Consider the following 16,094-nt stretch of genomic DNA (forward strand, 5'->3'; position numbering starts at 1 on the left):
AAACGTTTTTTAGAGTAATTGTAATTATCTCAAACCAATAAATAGATAAAATAATACATAAATATGATAAATTTAAGTCTGATATATTAATTATCATATTTATAAAAACATAAAATTTTAAAATTACAATCTTTATTTGTTTTTTTACAATTAGACCATATTAAAAATGCTAAATATTCGTCATATCATTATCAAACATGTTTAGTCATAATTAAAATTAAAAATAAGCATCCAAATTAAAACCTAATTTATTATTTTAAAATAAAAAGACATGCATTCAAAATAAAAAATTTTAAAAATAAATAGATTCGATTAATTGTGTTTAAGTATACTTAATTAAACGTTTTAATTACATGTAATTTGATCAAACTATAATTTAACCGCTTTTCTCCGAAACAAAGCGTTTTTTTCAAATTTCAAATTTAAGTGAACTATTTAGAACATTGATTTTGAGTACTATCTTCTTTTTGTGGGTCGGTACTTGGTAATTGAAACAATTTTCGAATAAATAATAAACTCAGGAAAGCAAAAATGCAAGATTTACAAAAATATACTTTTAAAAAAAAAGAGGTCGCAAACCGTGGGCTGAGCAATTCAACAAAGTTGAGTTTCGCACTAAATATATTCTTTGGGATTATTATAATTTAAAAGATAATAATAAATAATTGAATTATAATGATTTGTTTATCACCTTTTTTTTAATAAAAAAAGGCTACCATCTTTGGTTTAAGTTCTCTCTCTCTTTTTTGTTGGAAAATCAGCAAATTTCGAAACACCAAAAGTCCCGGCCAACTCGACAGGTGTCACATGCTTGAGCGAGTACGTTTGTTTTTATATATGTTAATTGATGCATATTATTTATGCTTTATTTTATATTTTACACACATATAAAATAGATTTTACAAATACATAAGTTAGACCGAGTATAAATAACTTATATTACGTTTAAGATGTAAAAGTAGTTGTAGGACCGAGCGTCGTCTCAAATTTTTTTAAATCGACAAACGTCACGTTTCCATCTCTTTTTTTATATAAATAATTATTACACCTCAATACAAGAGTGTAATATCCATACTCATTGGAAATCAGCATTATAGTGATTATCTTTTGAATGAACATACAAAAAGTAAATATAATTCTATACGCGATATTTCTTTTTATTGTGAATATCAGTAAGATTGATATGTTTTACAGATAAAAATTCGTTAGACCGTAGAGATCTACTGATTTTATATTATAAAATCTAGGTGATGCAACGATATCGGATCAAAAAGGACGTTTGTTAGTTAGGGGCCCATGAATTTCTTTTTAAAAATCGTGTGCCCTGGGTGTGTGTCAAAACCTATGGACTAGGCAAATCAGTCATTGTCCCGTACCAAGTTGGGCATTATTAAAATGCGATTAATGATTTGTCCCACCCCTGGATTAACACGCTTATTTACACATACATTCCAGGGCTTAATCGAGTCATCCCGAGTAGACCTGCGAAAATTACGAATGTTTTGGTAGGGTATTTATTATATCCGAATCAAAATTTTGAGTACAACAATTTTTGGTACGATGATGATATGTAATTTAACAAATATTGATATTATATATTTTTTAAATCATATGTATTTTACGAAATATCGAAATAATATATATAAATTTAAAATATATAATATTTTTAAATAATAAATTATGTTTTTTAAAATATAACTTTTTTTGGTATAAAACAATATATATTGATATAATTCTGAATCTCGGTATATCACAATATTTTGATATAATTGGTATGGTAATTATTCATACCAAAAATTTCGATATACCAAAATTATAAAAAAAATTAGTGCGGTACGGTATACCAACTCTAATCTCGAGTAACACCATTTTATTTATTTGTAGTTGTAAAATTATGCTTGTTTTATGATGATTTCTATATACTAGTAGTTGCACGTGCAAAAATAATAATAAATTTAAAAATAGAGATCGAGGCATGATTCTTTTATTTGGAAATAAAATTGAAAATAGATGTAGTAATTTTTAAAAATAATAAGAAATGGGGAAGATCTATTAATCAAAACTGTAACAAATAATTTGATCTCTCTTGATGTGACAAATGCCATATATTAACAAAGTGCTCTCATTATTTTACGAGCTAAAATACATATTATATATACTAGCGAGTGAGAGATACATATTGCATGTGAGACTTAACATATGAATATTATGTTTGACATAGTATATTTGATTTATTATTTTAATTGAATTATTTGCTATTGTACTTTTTAATCAAGCTCACTTCCTTTGAAATTCAAGCAATTTATCTGGAAAATTTCATGTTAATTATTTACTAAAACGCTCTCATCAAATTTTAATTAGTAATATATTCTTAAAATGATTGAATAAATAAATAAAAACTATAGAATTAATTGATTTGAAAATGTATAAATAAAATCAATTATTAATTAATTATTAAAATTTTCATTAATTCCAATTTCCCAAAAAAAACTAAAAAAGTCATTTTGATAATAACATAAATATGCATTTATTGTGATAATTAAAATATTAATACAAATTTGAATATTAAATAATGATTAATAACAATTATAATATTATTGTTAAAAATAATATAATAATAAAAAATATAATCAATAATAATTAAATTATTTATAATATTAGTCAAAATAAAAATTAAATATTATTAAATTTTTTGAATTTATAATTATTTTGAACTTTAGGATAGTAAAGAAAAATTTAAATTAATCAAACATCACCCCTTTTCTCCTAAATGATTATATAATCACCAACAAAAGGATAATAACACATACAGTGCAGACTGAATAGATATATCACAATCTTAATCGTACACACCAAACACATGATAAGTGAATGATTAAAAATCAATCACTATTTATCATGCACACCAAACAATACCTAATGGTGTAACTAAAAACGATAATTTTGCTCCTCCGACTCAGACACTCCTGACTCGTTGGCTCTAACTAGTCCAAATTATTATTTAATTATTTAAAAGCTGCGTCTATCTTGTGTTCATGCACGTACGTACTCCAATGTTTAGCTAACGTGTATTTCCTGTTCATGCACATTGGTGACATGTCAGCATCTGATTAGCCAATATAATTAGATGAAATACACATTATTTGCTACTATTTTAACAACCAAAAAGCTATCACCGTTGCAGGTATAGGGGAAAACAGTCCATTTTTTAAGTGGGCCCAACAGCCCCATTATGGTCATTGAGCCCAACTTCTAATTATTGTGATACATCAGGCCCATAAGGGTAGAAAGTATGAATTACCTTCTGCCCAGGGTTATGATACATAACTAGAGGTCACATGTATTTTTCACGTTTGCTCACATATTGGAATATGTGGAAAATAAATTATGGCCTCTTTGTTTCCATTGGAGTAAGAGTCGGAATACTACCCATATGATAGCATGAATAATTTCTTTTATCTTATATAAAAAAAGATGACGGTGTTATTTTGCAACGAGGGTAAGAAAGACATTATGTAAAGTTATATGTCCGATTTTACCAGTATGTGGTTTCTTTTAAATACCATTTAAGCACAAAACTGATAATTTTTGTTCTCTGATTTTCACATTTTTCGATCTACTCGGCTTTTTCCCATGATTAATAAAGAATTGAGTTTCGAATTGATTTATACACAGATATGCTTCGGATTCATAGAACAATACTTATCCATATGTGTGTATTTGGCATGCTTTGTTATTACCACATCGAACTACATTGATGATCCCGTTGTTTAGTTATCGCTCAAAAACGGATTACATACCATGAAACATGAGCTGTTTTACTGTTGATGACGATATACTGGTATAAAAATCATGTCCTCACACTACATCTAACGATCCAATTTTAATTTGATTACGTGGGGTGTCTATATATTTTTATGAACTTCACGTAATTTGAACCATTGATTATGCATGAGCGTTCCCATACCCCTGTACTAGACGCATTCATCACACACGTGCTTACTATCATGCATTTCTTGTTCATCCACATCGATGACATGTAAATTTCCATTAGATAGGATATCTTTTAGCAAAGTCAATGAGCTAGATGACAACTTCTTGTAATTAATACATTAGTACTACTTTCTTAACATTACCTGCCATCTTCATATATCTATGGGGAAAACACTGTTACTTTGAAGTGGTTACTGAATAATGAAAAAGACATGGAGGGGATCCCATTGTTTGTCATTGAACTTGACAAATCTGGACCAAACTTGGCTCACGATCTCAAATAATTAGACGACCCTCTCTCTTTGTTATATCATCGGTAAAGACATAGAGATCCTGCATATAGGCACCAGCCACCATACATCATTTGTTTTAAAAAAACATGATCAATAGATAGAGTACATTGAATCACAGATGTTTCTAACTTCGTTAGTCGAATTTCGGATTAAATAAAAACAATTGATCGAATCGTCAATCATATGAATACAAGTTATGCTATTACAGAGGAAAATCAAATTTTTTGCAAAATGATTGAAAATATAATTGAAGCCAAAGATTACAAAAGGATTGCTGAAAAATTAAAATAAAAATAAAAATTGAATGACAGATTATTATCTACAGAAATTTCATGGAAATCTACATAAACTAGATGCTGGAATTTTTGAGTGACGATCCTCCCTGATATTCCAGGAGTGGACTCATCAAGATCAGGCCAAACTTTTGGTCCATCCCTAACACAAGTAGAGGGCGCATGATAGACTCCTATAAATACCAAGTTCGGGTGTCTAACCCGATGTATTCAATATATTATCCTCAATCTCTGACTTGAGCGTCGGAGGGGCTACGTCGGGACATCCTCATGGCCCCCTTCTAACTGTTTTATTCGTTATTTCAGGCTCAGGGCAATTTCGAAATATGTGTTTAGACTAATGACACTTGCTGCAACTGGCACTAAATTTTTCATGAGTATCGTGTATACTGTCTTACTTCAAGAGTTAATTTCCAATTATTCACGTTCCCGTACGAGCTATGGTGGCCCCAGCAACTTGGTCCAATCTTCCATGCCCACTCACTCAATTACGTTTTAGGGAATAATGGGTGGTCAAAGCCTATTTCTTTATTGTGGGCCCAAGACATAACGGGCTAACCACATATAATCCAATAATACATTTAAATAACTAATTACAAAAAACTCACGGAAAAACGGACCGTTTCCAACTGGATAAATCATGTGGGCCTTGGTATGATTTACGGCCCAAGAATAACATGATTGTGGTAAGTCTCGATCTTACGGAGGCCATTCTTTCTCTACCCCTCCCTCCCTTTACACACTCAAATTGGTGTCCTTTCTCTGGATCGCCTAAAAAATCAACTTCAACTATCAGGCAGGCCAACGATTTGGGATCCCTGTGGATCGCTCAATTACTCTACCAATCGTTGTCGCGAAACTAATATCGGGGCGAATGCCGATCGTTGTTTAGACGGGATTTAATGATTTGTGTATATGTGCAGGCACATTCATGAAGCATATCAAAATCTCGAATGTTTTGTAAGATACAATATGAGTACGGAGTAAGGAATCGAAGTCGAATATTTCTTCTATTTGCAATTCCAAAATAACTTTGAAAGATTTAGCGGAGAAAACGTTTATGAAGGAAGAATCTGAAAAGCATTCAATAAATGTCGAGTAAAAGGGGTGTCATAGTTTACAAAATCTACAGAGCCCTAAGCTACGGCATATCTCCCTTGGTGTGCCTCCATCTGTGGTGGCGCAAATTACGAGGCCGAGAACATCCCACCCGATGGCGTGAACGCCTCGGCCTGCCTTCTGCTTGCCGCCCCGACGGTCGTCTTGTTTGGTTTCATGCCGTTTCTTTAGGTAATCATTTAATTACTGTTTTTCTCCATAATCTGATTCTTAAGTGTTCTTGTTTTTTTTTTTAAAATTTTCCATCGGATAATGATTGTTGAACAGGTGAAGGATTAGCCGCGATTCCTGTGATCAAGTGTTGTCTGGAAAGGAGGCCGGATGTAACTGTCTTGATGACGACTACGACAGCCTCAGCTTTGTAAGGATTTGCCACGGTTGAATATTTTAAATTTTTATTGATTTTGAATATTGGAGATTTGTTGTTAATATTTACCAAAAACCTTTACAGCACCTTTGCCTGAAATATTATTGCTAATTGAATTTAGATCTTGAAGATTTACTGTTGGTGGGTGCCAAATTTAGAATAATTTTCTTTCTTGGAAATTATAGCAAATTTTTGGGATGTGATCTGATCCTATTTCTAAAATTTCTTCGATAGGTAATTTATTTTGTATTTTAAATCTTGCAAGAGTTATCTGGTGGTAGAATTTGAATTCACTTTGGTTCTGGAAATTGTTTTTTAGTGTTTTTGTGTAATGTGTGATACAAAATTTTCTGATTATGAAGTTGTGGTTCTTTTGTTTTTGGAAACTGATGTGGCTCTTACTCTGAAATGATGTTGCTACTTGAGAAATGATGCGTGCAATTGTTGAATCTTTATGGAAACATTAACTCGTCATGTGTTTGTCTTATCTTGACTTAGAAGCTGCAGGTAAGTGACTACTATTTAATTTGACGATGATCGTAAATTGACACGTTTAATCACTATCAATCCAATTTCATTTTTTGCATCCTAATAATGCTATCAGTCTAAGAATTACCAGAAAATCCACTCTTTTTTGTTAGCATACATGCACATGTGGGTTAGTTTAGTTTTAATCAACACGCATACCTTTACACGATACAACATTTGTAATCTGTAGTCCCCTCCTGTCTTTTATACTGCACTTTGGTCAGTATTAAGTTATTAGAAATTCAACATGTATCAGCGAGACAGCTTAATGAATGTATGCTAGAAGTTGGATTGCAGGCTTCAAGAGAGGATTGGCTCATTTTCAGAGGTTACTGGTTTAAAAAAAATACTTTTTTAATCAATACATTGTAAATAGTCTCGACTTCAGAAAAATTGGCAGAAGCTGATACATTATTTACTGTTGTTTCTCTATTCTTCTCTTCTTTGACGATCTTGATGGAAATCAGCATCTGAATGTACATGCCCATTGTTTATTTCATGCACTTTTTCCCTCATCAACTGCAGCGAAGTTATAAAGAACATACTTCCCCAGAATGTCATTTATCAGGTATGAAATGTTAATTTTTTCTATGTTTGCCTACTTTAAAGTATTTTCTTAAGCTTTTCAGGAATCTCGATCTGATTTGGATACGTTATATTTGACTTAAAACTTTAATTTTATTTGGACAACTGTTCTTGTCTAGTAATCTAATTTCCTCATTTGTTATGGAGTTGGAAACATTTACATTCAGTGAAGTTTAGAGGGGGCGTATACTCAACTATTTATCTTATAGGAACTACTATACTATTTTTATTATAGGAACTACTGTACCATCTGACATTACCCCTATATATATATGAAGTAGTTTGCTCCACTGGATCTCCCCACTGCTATGGACACTTTTCTTCATTACTGGAAACCAAATGCAATCATGCTTATGGAAAGTGAGTTATGGCCAAATCTCATTATGGGTGCTACAAGAAATAATGTAAGCTGTTTCATCCCATATCAATGTATTCATTATTTTTGTGGTATTAAGGCACAGTAGATATCTGTATAAATGTTATCCGGATGAATTCTAGATAATCATTTAAAAATTTTCTATTGTGCACCTTTTCTCAAGTTCTGTCATTTCCTTGGATAGCAAGAGGAATATGATATCATTTAAAGTTGCTCCTATGTCGTGCTGTAATCTTTGCGATCAGTAAAAATCTATGCGATTGTTTTGCTAATATTGTTACCCATTAATTTTTCTGGTTAGATTGCTCTATCACTGATAAATGGACGGATGTCTCAAGAATCTTTTCGGAATTGGTCTCGACCCTTAGTTCTTCCATTGATAACACTGATGCTTTCAAAGTTTTCATTGATTCTACCATTGGTATGTAATCAATAAATTATATTTGTCTTACAGGGTTCTATATTTTTTTGTTATATTCTAACCGACCGCCCATTCTCATATTGTGTCAAAGAGTACAACCCAAGGAATTCACTTTCAGCTGTTGCAAGCTACACCATTTATCATAAACTTTTGTGGAGATCTGAAATGTGGTATGGCAGTGTTTTATTTAATTTATTTTCTTTAAAAATAAAATTATTGACGACAAAAATTAGTTTGAACAGACCCTTCTATTAACCTTGCTGATTCATCGTCCCAGCTCTCTTATTACATAATTATGATGTTAGGTCTCTATTGATTCTATGAAAAATAATTCAATTTAAAATGGAATCCTTTTCTTGTTACTTTGTTTTCAGCATTTCAGGATTTTGACATTTCTGAAAGAAATAAGAGAGATTTGGATGAGTTTCAAGCAAAACTTGTCAATAAAAAGGTGTGGATGGCTTCTTCAATTCACGAGGATGAAGAAGAAGGTAAGAATTTGAAGGACAATATTTTTTTACATATTTTCTCGCTTATATGAATTTCTTTTTAGAATCCGAGTTCCGATTCTTGATTGAATGAAATTTTGATATAAATAGTAGAGATACGTGATCATGCTCTTGATTTTTGGCCTCACAACTTGGAAGGATAATATATAGTGTTTTGATGTCACTTAAGACATGAGGAACATAATCTAGTTCAGTTAATTTGATATTTGATGTCAGTTGCGCTCTCTATTTATTATTTAGATTACTGTTTATAAATGAAATATTTTGTTATTACCGTTAAAATTCTTTTTAGAATTGGATGATATAATTCCTTCCCTCGCGGAGTGTTCCTTTTTTCACTCACCTCCTTCCATAGAATAATTGTTGTCGATACCGTGTCTCGGGCTTGCGGCGTGAAACAATAGTATGAAAGCGAGACCAGGTTCATGGTCTTGAAGAAAATTTAATATTTTATATGATAAAATATCGTTCGGGGACTTGTGTTTTTGTGACATGATTGATAGAATTATATAACTCACATTTTTTGTGATTTAAGTCAGATTGTTATTATTTAGTTATAGTTTGACGTCAAAGGTTTGTGTTACCCAATGTTATTAAAAGTTGTAGGTTGGCGGCCACATTAGGCAATTTTTTTAAGCATAGATATCTAATTCTTATTGTTATCTCTATATCGGATTTAAACTTCAAATCTATGTCATATTAATCCTTTTGATCCAATACAAATTGACGGGCAAACATGCTAAATGATCTTTTAAAAAAATAAAAAATAAAAAAATATGTATTAACCTAGGCGGCTTTTAAAAATCGGGGCGGTGGGCGTCTTTTAGGACACCGGTATTAGGTCGCCTACTGTCTAGGTGACCTTTTTTAGACATTAGTATTACCATTGGATTCTGAACTAAAAAACAGACTACTCACTGTACTTTTAACTACCATATTTATTCTCTTTTTGATACAACTTGTTTGACATGCGTACTTTCTCGTGACTATCAAACCATGTCTCATACTTATTTTGTACAGTGTTTTAAAAAAGCGGTGGGTGGGCAGCCACCCACATATTACCGTCTAGGTGCTTAGGCAGTGCCTAAGCACCTAAATATCTAATTTTTCTTGTTTATCTCCGTATTTCTCCAATAATTTTTATATATCGGATTCAAACTCAAAATTAACGACATATTTGATTGAAAAATGTGTGAAAAAATCTTTAAAAAATATAAAAAAAAATATATATTACATTAGACACATGGTTTGTTATCGCGGTGGTGGAGAACATCGTGGAGGCTGTTGTTCCAGTTTCATTGATATTTCTTGGAACAGTCTCGATTATTGTCGCGGATTATTTTTATAATAAAAATTTGTTTGAAAAAATGGGAAAATTTTTAAAAAATTACAGAAAACTTTCCGTAACTCCGCGACAGCCAGGTAATCGCCGTTCCATTCTGCGATGACCGCAAAATCGCCGAAATTAAAAAAACGATATCATAGTCACCCAACCATTTTGGCCTGAAACTTTGTCGCCGCGGCTGCCGTTCCCTTTCCGCTACTGTTTTTGCAAACCATGATCAGGTGGCTTCTAAATAGAGGCGGTGGACGACCACCCAGTGTCTAGGTGTCCCCTTTTAGAAGACTGATTTTATAAAATACCATGTTCCCTATTTCCCTTACAGTTCAATTTATTCATGTTGTTGAATCTTTTCTTCCCTGTGATCCTTCTTTAAAGAAAAAAAAATTTATGTCTTTGAAATCAAGGATCTTATACATTGCCACTGAAACATTAAGTTTTTTGGGAACTTGAAAATTGAACATTTTTAGTTACTATTATTGATTTTATAATTCATCAACAAAACAATTTTTTTTTTCAAAATCAAACCATAAATATATATGTTGTTTAAAAGTTGCTCTTTTCCATACAACATTTATCATATAGACAAATTCTCTTTATATTCTACCTGCATATGATTTCTTGATAAATCAAATATATATATTTTTTGGTCATATCATCTTTGTCATATCTTTAATTCATCTTAATCATCGTCGCACCATCAATATTTTAATCGAGAAAACAAATCTTTGGTTTCTCAACTTTACCAAATCATTGACTTTGTCTTAATTAATTTTTAATTTTTAATTATTGTTTGTATTATTGTTACAAAAAAATTTATATATTTTTTGAAGCAAGCTTTATCCTTACCTTTTGACAATTAAGACAACTCAAGTTTCGATAACGCAACTTTTCTTGAGGAGGAATGTGAGACCCTTTAAATTCTTAACCACTACAAGAATACAAAATGTTTATGATAAAAAATAATGATGACAATCATAAAAATGTCATAATTTTAGACTTAAACTTAGTTAATAACAACTATCAACGTGGAATTGACATTTGGGTTACCGAAGTATCACCTACCTAAATAACCCCCAAGATATCACTCAAGCTCACACAAAAAATTTCAGAAATCCTCAACATAATTCAGTAGCTTATTATCCTTCCATCATTGTTTAAGTAGGATAAGCTAAGACACTCCATGAGCAAGAAGAGTTGATTATTAGAATAACACCTCAACTCAATTGCTTTGCACCTTTTGGACATTTCTTCAAAAATTTAAGTGGGTTTTGTCGCCTATCTCATTAGTTCTCTCACGAATGACACGTGTAATCCACCAAGATTACTTTTAGTGAAACTTTAATCGCATGCCATTGAGAAAATTTGCAAATAATATGTCTAGTAATTTAGTACTTGTGAAACTATCTGCAGTCTTTATTGGAGCTCACAACAGCCTTAAGAAAAAGCATCCAGATTTGGTCACTATTATTGTGCCACGGCAGCCACAGCGTGGACAAGCTATTGCTCTGGTATGGTTTTATGGCCATAAACAGTCATCTTGAACTTACAGTAATGTGCCTTTTTATATCATGACAACACATTTTGAACATTCTGCATTTGGCCCTGAGGTGCCCTAGGATCTCATACGCTTGAAATTCCTACGCTCTCCTTGTACCAAATTTTAGTTGCTTTCAACTTACGTGCTTTTGCACTGATAATGCAGAGATTTCAGAAGGAAAAAGTTCACGTGGCTCTGAGGTCACGTAATGATAAACTCACTGCTGGAACAAGTTTATACATTCTCGACTCGTTAGGTTTCTGTTCTCTTTACTTTATGTAAATAATACATCTCTTATACAATTAAAATTCCGTAGTCAAGATTTTGGGTGTTATTCTAAGTGCTGATGGGATCCCCTTTTATTATGTTTTGCCTTTTTATTTTATCTGCGGTCAGGTTTTTGTACTTCATTTCTTTTTGTTTTTAATCATCTTGATATCATTTTATCATCAATACCCACCTAATTGCGATGTGGAGCATAACATGATGCATTTCTTTCTTTTCCTTTTCGACTGAAAAGCCATTAACACTTATGAAACTCTTAAGCAATCCAGAAAGACAAAAAACACTACAATCTTAATTACTATAAATAACGGCGAATCTGAAGTTCTATTATATTTACATCCAGCCTAATTGGTGAGTTCTGCAGGACAAATGCATGCACGTAGGAATATCGATAAATATTAGGCATAACATGAATTTGGCTCCATAGTACTTATCATTTATCTTATTTCTTCTCATATTGTATGTATGAAGCTAACATTTATAAAGAAACTTTTTTGAGGGGAAGGTAATATTTTCTTATTTCTTGATGGTAAGACAAAAGAAAAACAATTATAATTTATAGGATGAGAGGCCTAATATCTACCCTAGAACAGATTCAATCCTCAATTGGGATCATATATGTTGAAACTGGATAAGTCGAGGAACCGAATTTGATAATTGTTAGTATGAGGACGAAGTCTATTTTTTAGGGTAAAAACGAGGGGTTAATATTTAGTCATCCCTCTGTTTCCCTAAAAAAGTTCAACAGCAAACAATTTTAGCCATGATAGGCATTTACATGTCTGACTAATGCTTCATCTACTGGGTCATAAATGAGAGGTCTCTCTCCATTATATATTGGTGCTACCCGCTGCTAATTTCTTTTTAGGGCTCATCTTTGCTCGAGAAGGTTAATTGGAGGGGGCAATAACAAGTGATGGAAACCTATAGGGTCAATAATAAAAGTGACAGAGTTGTATCAGCATTGTGGGTACAAAACAACGCGACATTATTTTTTCTCATTTTTAGGTAAAACTGATAATTCACCGATAGAGTTTGGACCTGCTGGTGGTAGGGCGTGTTTGATGCTAAAAAACTCAACTTGACTCCCTTTTTTCAGAATTAATTAATTAAAGAGAATGAACACTTTTGGACTATACTTTCAGTTACTTGTAGAATATAAGTGTAAATTCAATATTATTGCTAAATCAGGCTTCCTGCATGATGATTCAAAGATGTTGGTACTTGGATTAAGCATGTTGATAGCTAAATCAGGAGTTGCTAGTGTTTATTAATACTTGCCATTTCAATGATGAATTAAGCATACATAATGGAAATTTAGTAGTATTTTCACTTTTATAATATTATTTATTGCTTGCCATCTCAGAACTTTATAACAGACTTTTCTAATTTTTTCCTAGGCGAGTTGCGAGAATTTTACAGATTAACACCAATAGCTGTAATAGGAGGTTCGTTCTCGCCAGGGTTAAAAGGCCACAATTTAGCAGAAGCTGCGGCAGCTGGCTGTGCTGTTTTGACAGGTGAATTCTATCTTATATGCTTCATTCACTAGTTCAAATAAATTATTTTTTCAAGATTTTATTATTCTGCTTCTTCTGTCATTCAGGTTATCACATTGGTCATTTCAGACACATGGTCTTGGAAATGCAGCGATCAAATCCTCTCTCAGTTATGCAGGTGTAGAGAATTAGTTCTAAACTTCTAATGTGTATTACTATATGCATTTGCATTCTATTCTTATATTATATTTTGCATTGGAAACTAAGTCAGCTCTCATTATCAATGCTTTATTTTATGATATGCTCAAGTAAATTTCTAGTCGGTTTATATAAAAAATAAAGCGATGAACTATTGCTCATCATTTAATAAAAGTAGCTAAGAGGCATATTCTTATTATTTGAACCTTATGATTGGAAAGTGTATCCATTGACTTTTGGTTACAAGTGTGTGTATCTATTAACTTTTGGGTACACTATCCAGTTAGACAAAACAACATTTGTGAGGCAAAATTTTACTATATGTATCTCGTTAAGTGTTGAGGAAGCAATGCCAACAGTTGAGCTGTTATCACAAATGGTCATGCCACATGGACTAGATTGTACATATGGTCACTCTTTATGGCCGGGCGAACTTCTAGTTTAATTGTTAATTTTCAGGAGCTGGTTTAATTTGGATGAACCCTCTGTCTGGGTTTTGATGCGGGTCGGAGTGAGTCACACATCATCATAGAAATGCCGAAGAGTTGACACACACATACACATATATTGTGTGTGGTATAAACTAATGGAATTGAGGCACTAATTATACCCCCAAATCCGTTGATATATTGACCAACTATATATTTATAATCGTAAAAGAAGCAGAGGTAGGACTCTGAATATAATAGGACCATTCATTTGTATTCCCTACTTTCTGATTGATGCAATCTGTATATCATGTGCTTGTTTACGTGACCACATGCCTTTATTGAACACTTCAGATTACCATGTGAAAATAATGGCGCATTTCTGTCATTGTTTAATGATGAGGAAATTCATCTACCTGTTTTTGAATCAATTTGCTTTATTTGCAGGTTTCTGGTGAAAAGCTCGTAGAAGCTATTAGCGAGCTCTTTGGTGATGAAGAACTTCTGGAAGCATACCGTGAAGCTTCAGTGGAAGCATATCATGGTTTGTCACATGGAATTGTTGAAAACGTGTGGAGGATGCTGCAAATGCACATATATGAGCAACTGTGGAGAAGAGATGAATAATGCGGTGCAGAGAAGCTAAATGTGAATGAGAAGGCTCTGAACTAAAGTTCTCTCCATGTTTAAGGTAAGAAAGTCAAATTATCTGGCGCACCCACTTTCCCTTGTTCGCACAGGAGGTTGTATACAAAAATAATATTAAACCTTTTTGCAAGTGCATGTATACTTTGCTCTCTTCCATTGTTTATATCTTTAACGCCCTGAAATATGAGAACCTTGCACGCTTTTGACCATTGCTGACTGTCATTTTTTTCCCAAAACAAACTCACCGTTTTCTGTAATGGAACGAAATATTTTCATATGTAATTTCAGAGACACGTCAGAGTAGCAGATGAGGATATAGAAGGTGCTTTTATATGTTACATCTGGAGGTAAGCCTTTTGAATTAGTCGCTGAATGTGAATTTTGGATTGCTCTGTTAGCACAATCCTTTGGCCTTTTTCTTCTAGAGAAAGGATTCTACGAATCCTAATTACGTATCTGGAAAACAGTTCGATTATATGTTTATGTTGATGACGAATTATTGTGAAATACTAGTGTATCTTAAGTTCTTAACTATGTCTAGAGAACAGTTTGACTTGAAAGTGTTCCTCCTCTTTTCAGGTGAATCTCTGAACAGAGAGAATTTGACGGTGTTTGTGCGGTGAAGCTGACTTTCTATGTATTAAATCTATGTATGTGTACAAGATGAATAATAGGTATTTCAAATGAAAAACCCCAAATTCCCCAGTCCCATTCTATTCAAGTAAATTGCACTGTATATTGATTGGCAAAAACTTGTGTGAGACGGTCTCACGGGTCATATTTGTGAGACGGATCTCTTAATTGGGTCACCCATGAAAAAGTATTACTTTTCATGCTAAAAGTATTATTTTTTATTGTGAATATGGGTAGGATTGACCCGTCTCACAGATTATGATTTGTGAGACGGTCTCACATGAGACCCACTCATATTAATTGGCCATCGCTTACGATCATTTGAGTCTCGTTTAATTCGTTTAAAGTTTTTGGCTAAGCATTGCATATATTATATGCACAATAATCTCGGGAGTTCATTAAAAAAAATAAAAATAGAAACCATTAAATAATGCCCCTCCATCTCAAAACTCACTCAGGCCAATAAAAAAATTAGTGTTAGTGGAGGCACCACTATTTTTTGTTTCAAACGGAGTGTCCTGGTTAAGCTACTTGTACCTTTCACGGCCAAGACAACAACAAATTCACCAATTAATGCAATGAATGTGTGATTTTACTTGAATGGTTGGTTGTCTTATTTTACTTTATTTGTCTAGAATTTGAAATTATTATAAAAATAATTTTGAAATATGTCACCAAAAACTATTCAGAATGAGTTATTTTTTCAATACGTAAACTATATGTGTTGATAAATTATAGATATATGTTAGTTCTTTTTAATAAAACGACTGATATCATTGATAAATTTGCATAATTACATGATTAAAAAATACCTCATGACAACGTAATTATGTGAAATTTAACAATCATATGAGTCATTTAACATGATTTTGATAACAATTGATAGCCGAAAAATGATTATAGAATTATATTTGATTCAATGAAGTATACATAACTAAAAATTGTTATATTCATGTTTTATATTCTCATTATTAAGTTTTTGATTACCACGATTTACGATAAGTTTCCAGAAAATTAAGTGAATAATAAAAAATATA

At 32.2% G+C, this 16,094-nt stretch overlaps 1 protein-coding gene across 5 annotated transcripts; it reads left to right on the forward strand.

The window, feature by feature from the left end:
* Positions 1 to 5,286: 5,286 nt before the first annotated feature.
* Positions 5,287 to 15,168, forward strand: LOC140817489 (probable 3-deoxy-D-manno-octulosonic acid transferase, mitochondrial). Of its 5 annotated transcripts, XR_012114777.1 has the most exons (14): positions 5,287 to 5,869; positions 5,966 to 6,059; positions 7,119 to 7,161; positions 7,460 to 7,582; positions 7,856 to 7,975; positions 8,067 to 8,145; positions 8,350 to 8,466; positions 11,240 to 11,337; positions 11,532 to 11,622; positions 13,052 to 13,171; positions 13,258 to 13,328; positions 14,224 to 14,467; positions 14,713 to 14,771; positions 15,004 to 15,168. XR_012114777.1 is itself a non-coding variant. In XM_073177220.1 (12 exons), exons 1-12 carry the CDS (start codon positions 5,671 to 5,673, stop codon positions 14,232 to 14,234), a joined length of 1,188 nt encoding a protein of 395 aa, XP_073033321.1. In that variant the 5' UTR covers positions 5,287 to 5,670; the 3' UTR covers positions 14,235 to 14,681. The 5 variants fall into 5 exon arrangements, 2 of the variants coding, with proteins under 2 accessions (XP_073033321.1, XP_073033311.1); XR_012114778.1 differs by lacking the exon at positions 14,713 to 14,771; XR_012114781.1 differs by lacking the exons at positions 11,240 to 11,337; positions 11,532 to 11,622.
* The last annotated feature ends 926 nt before the right edge of the window (positions 15,169 to 16,094 follow it).

The sequence above is a fragment of the Primulina eburnea genome, chromosome 2 (genome assembly GCF_022965805.1).
Source record: "Primulina eburnea isolate SZY01 chromosome 2, ASM2296580v1, whole genome shotgun sequence".
Classification (NCBI taxonomy): Eukaryota; Viridiplantae; Streptophyta; class Magnoliopsida; order Lamiales; family Gesneriaceae; genus Primulina; species Primulina eburnea.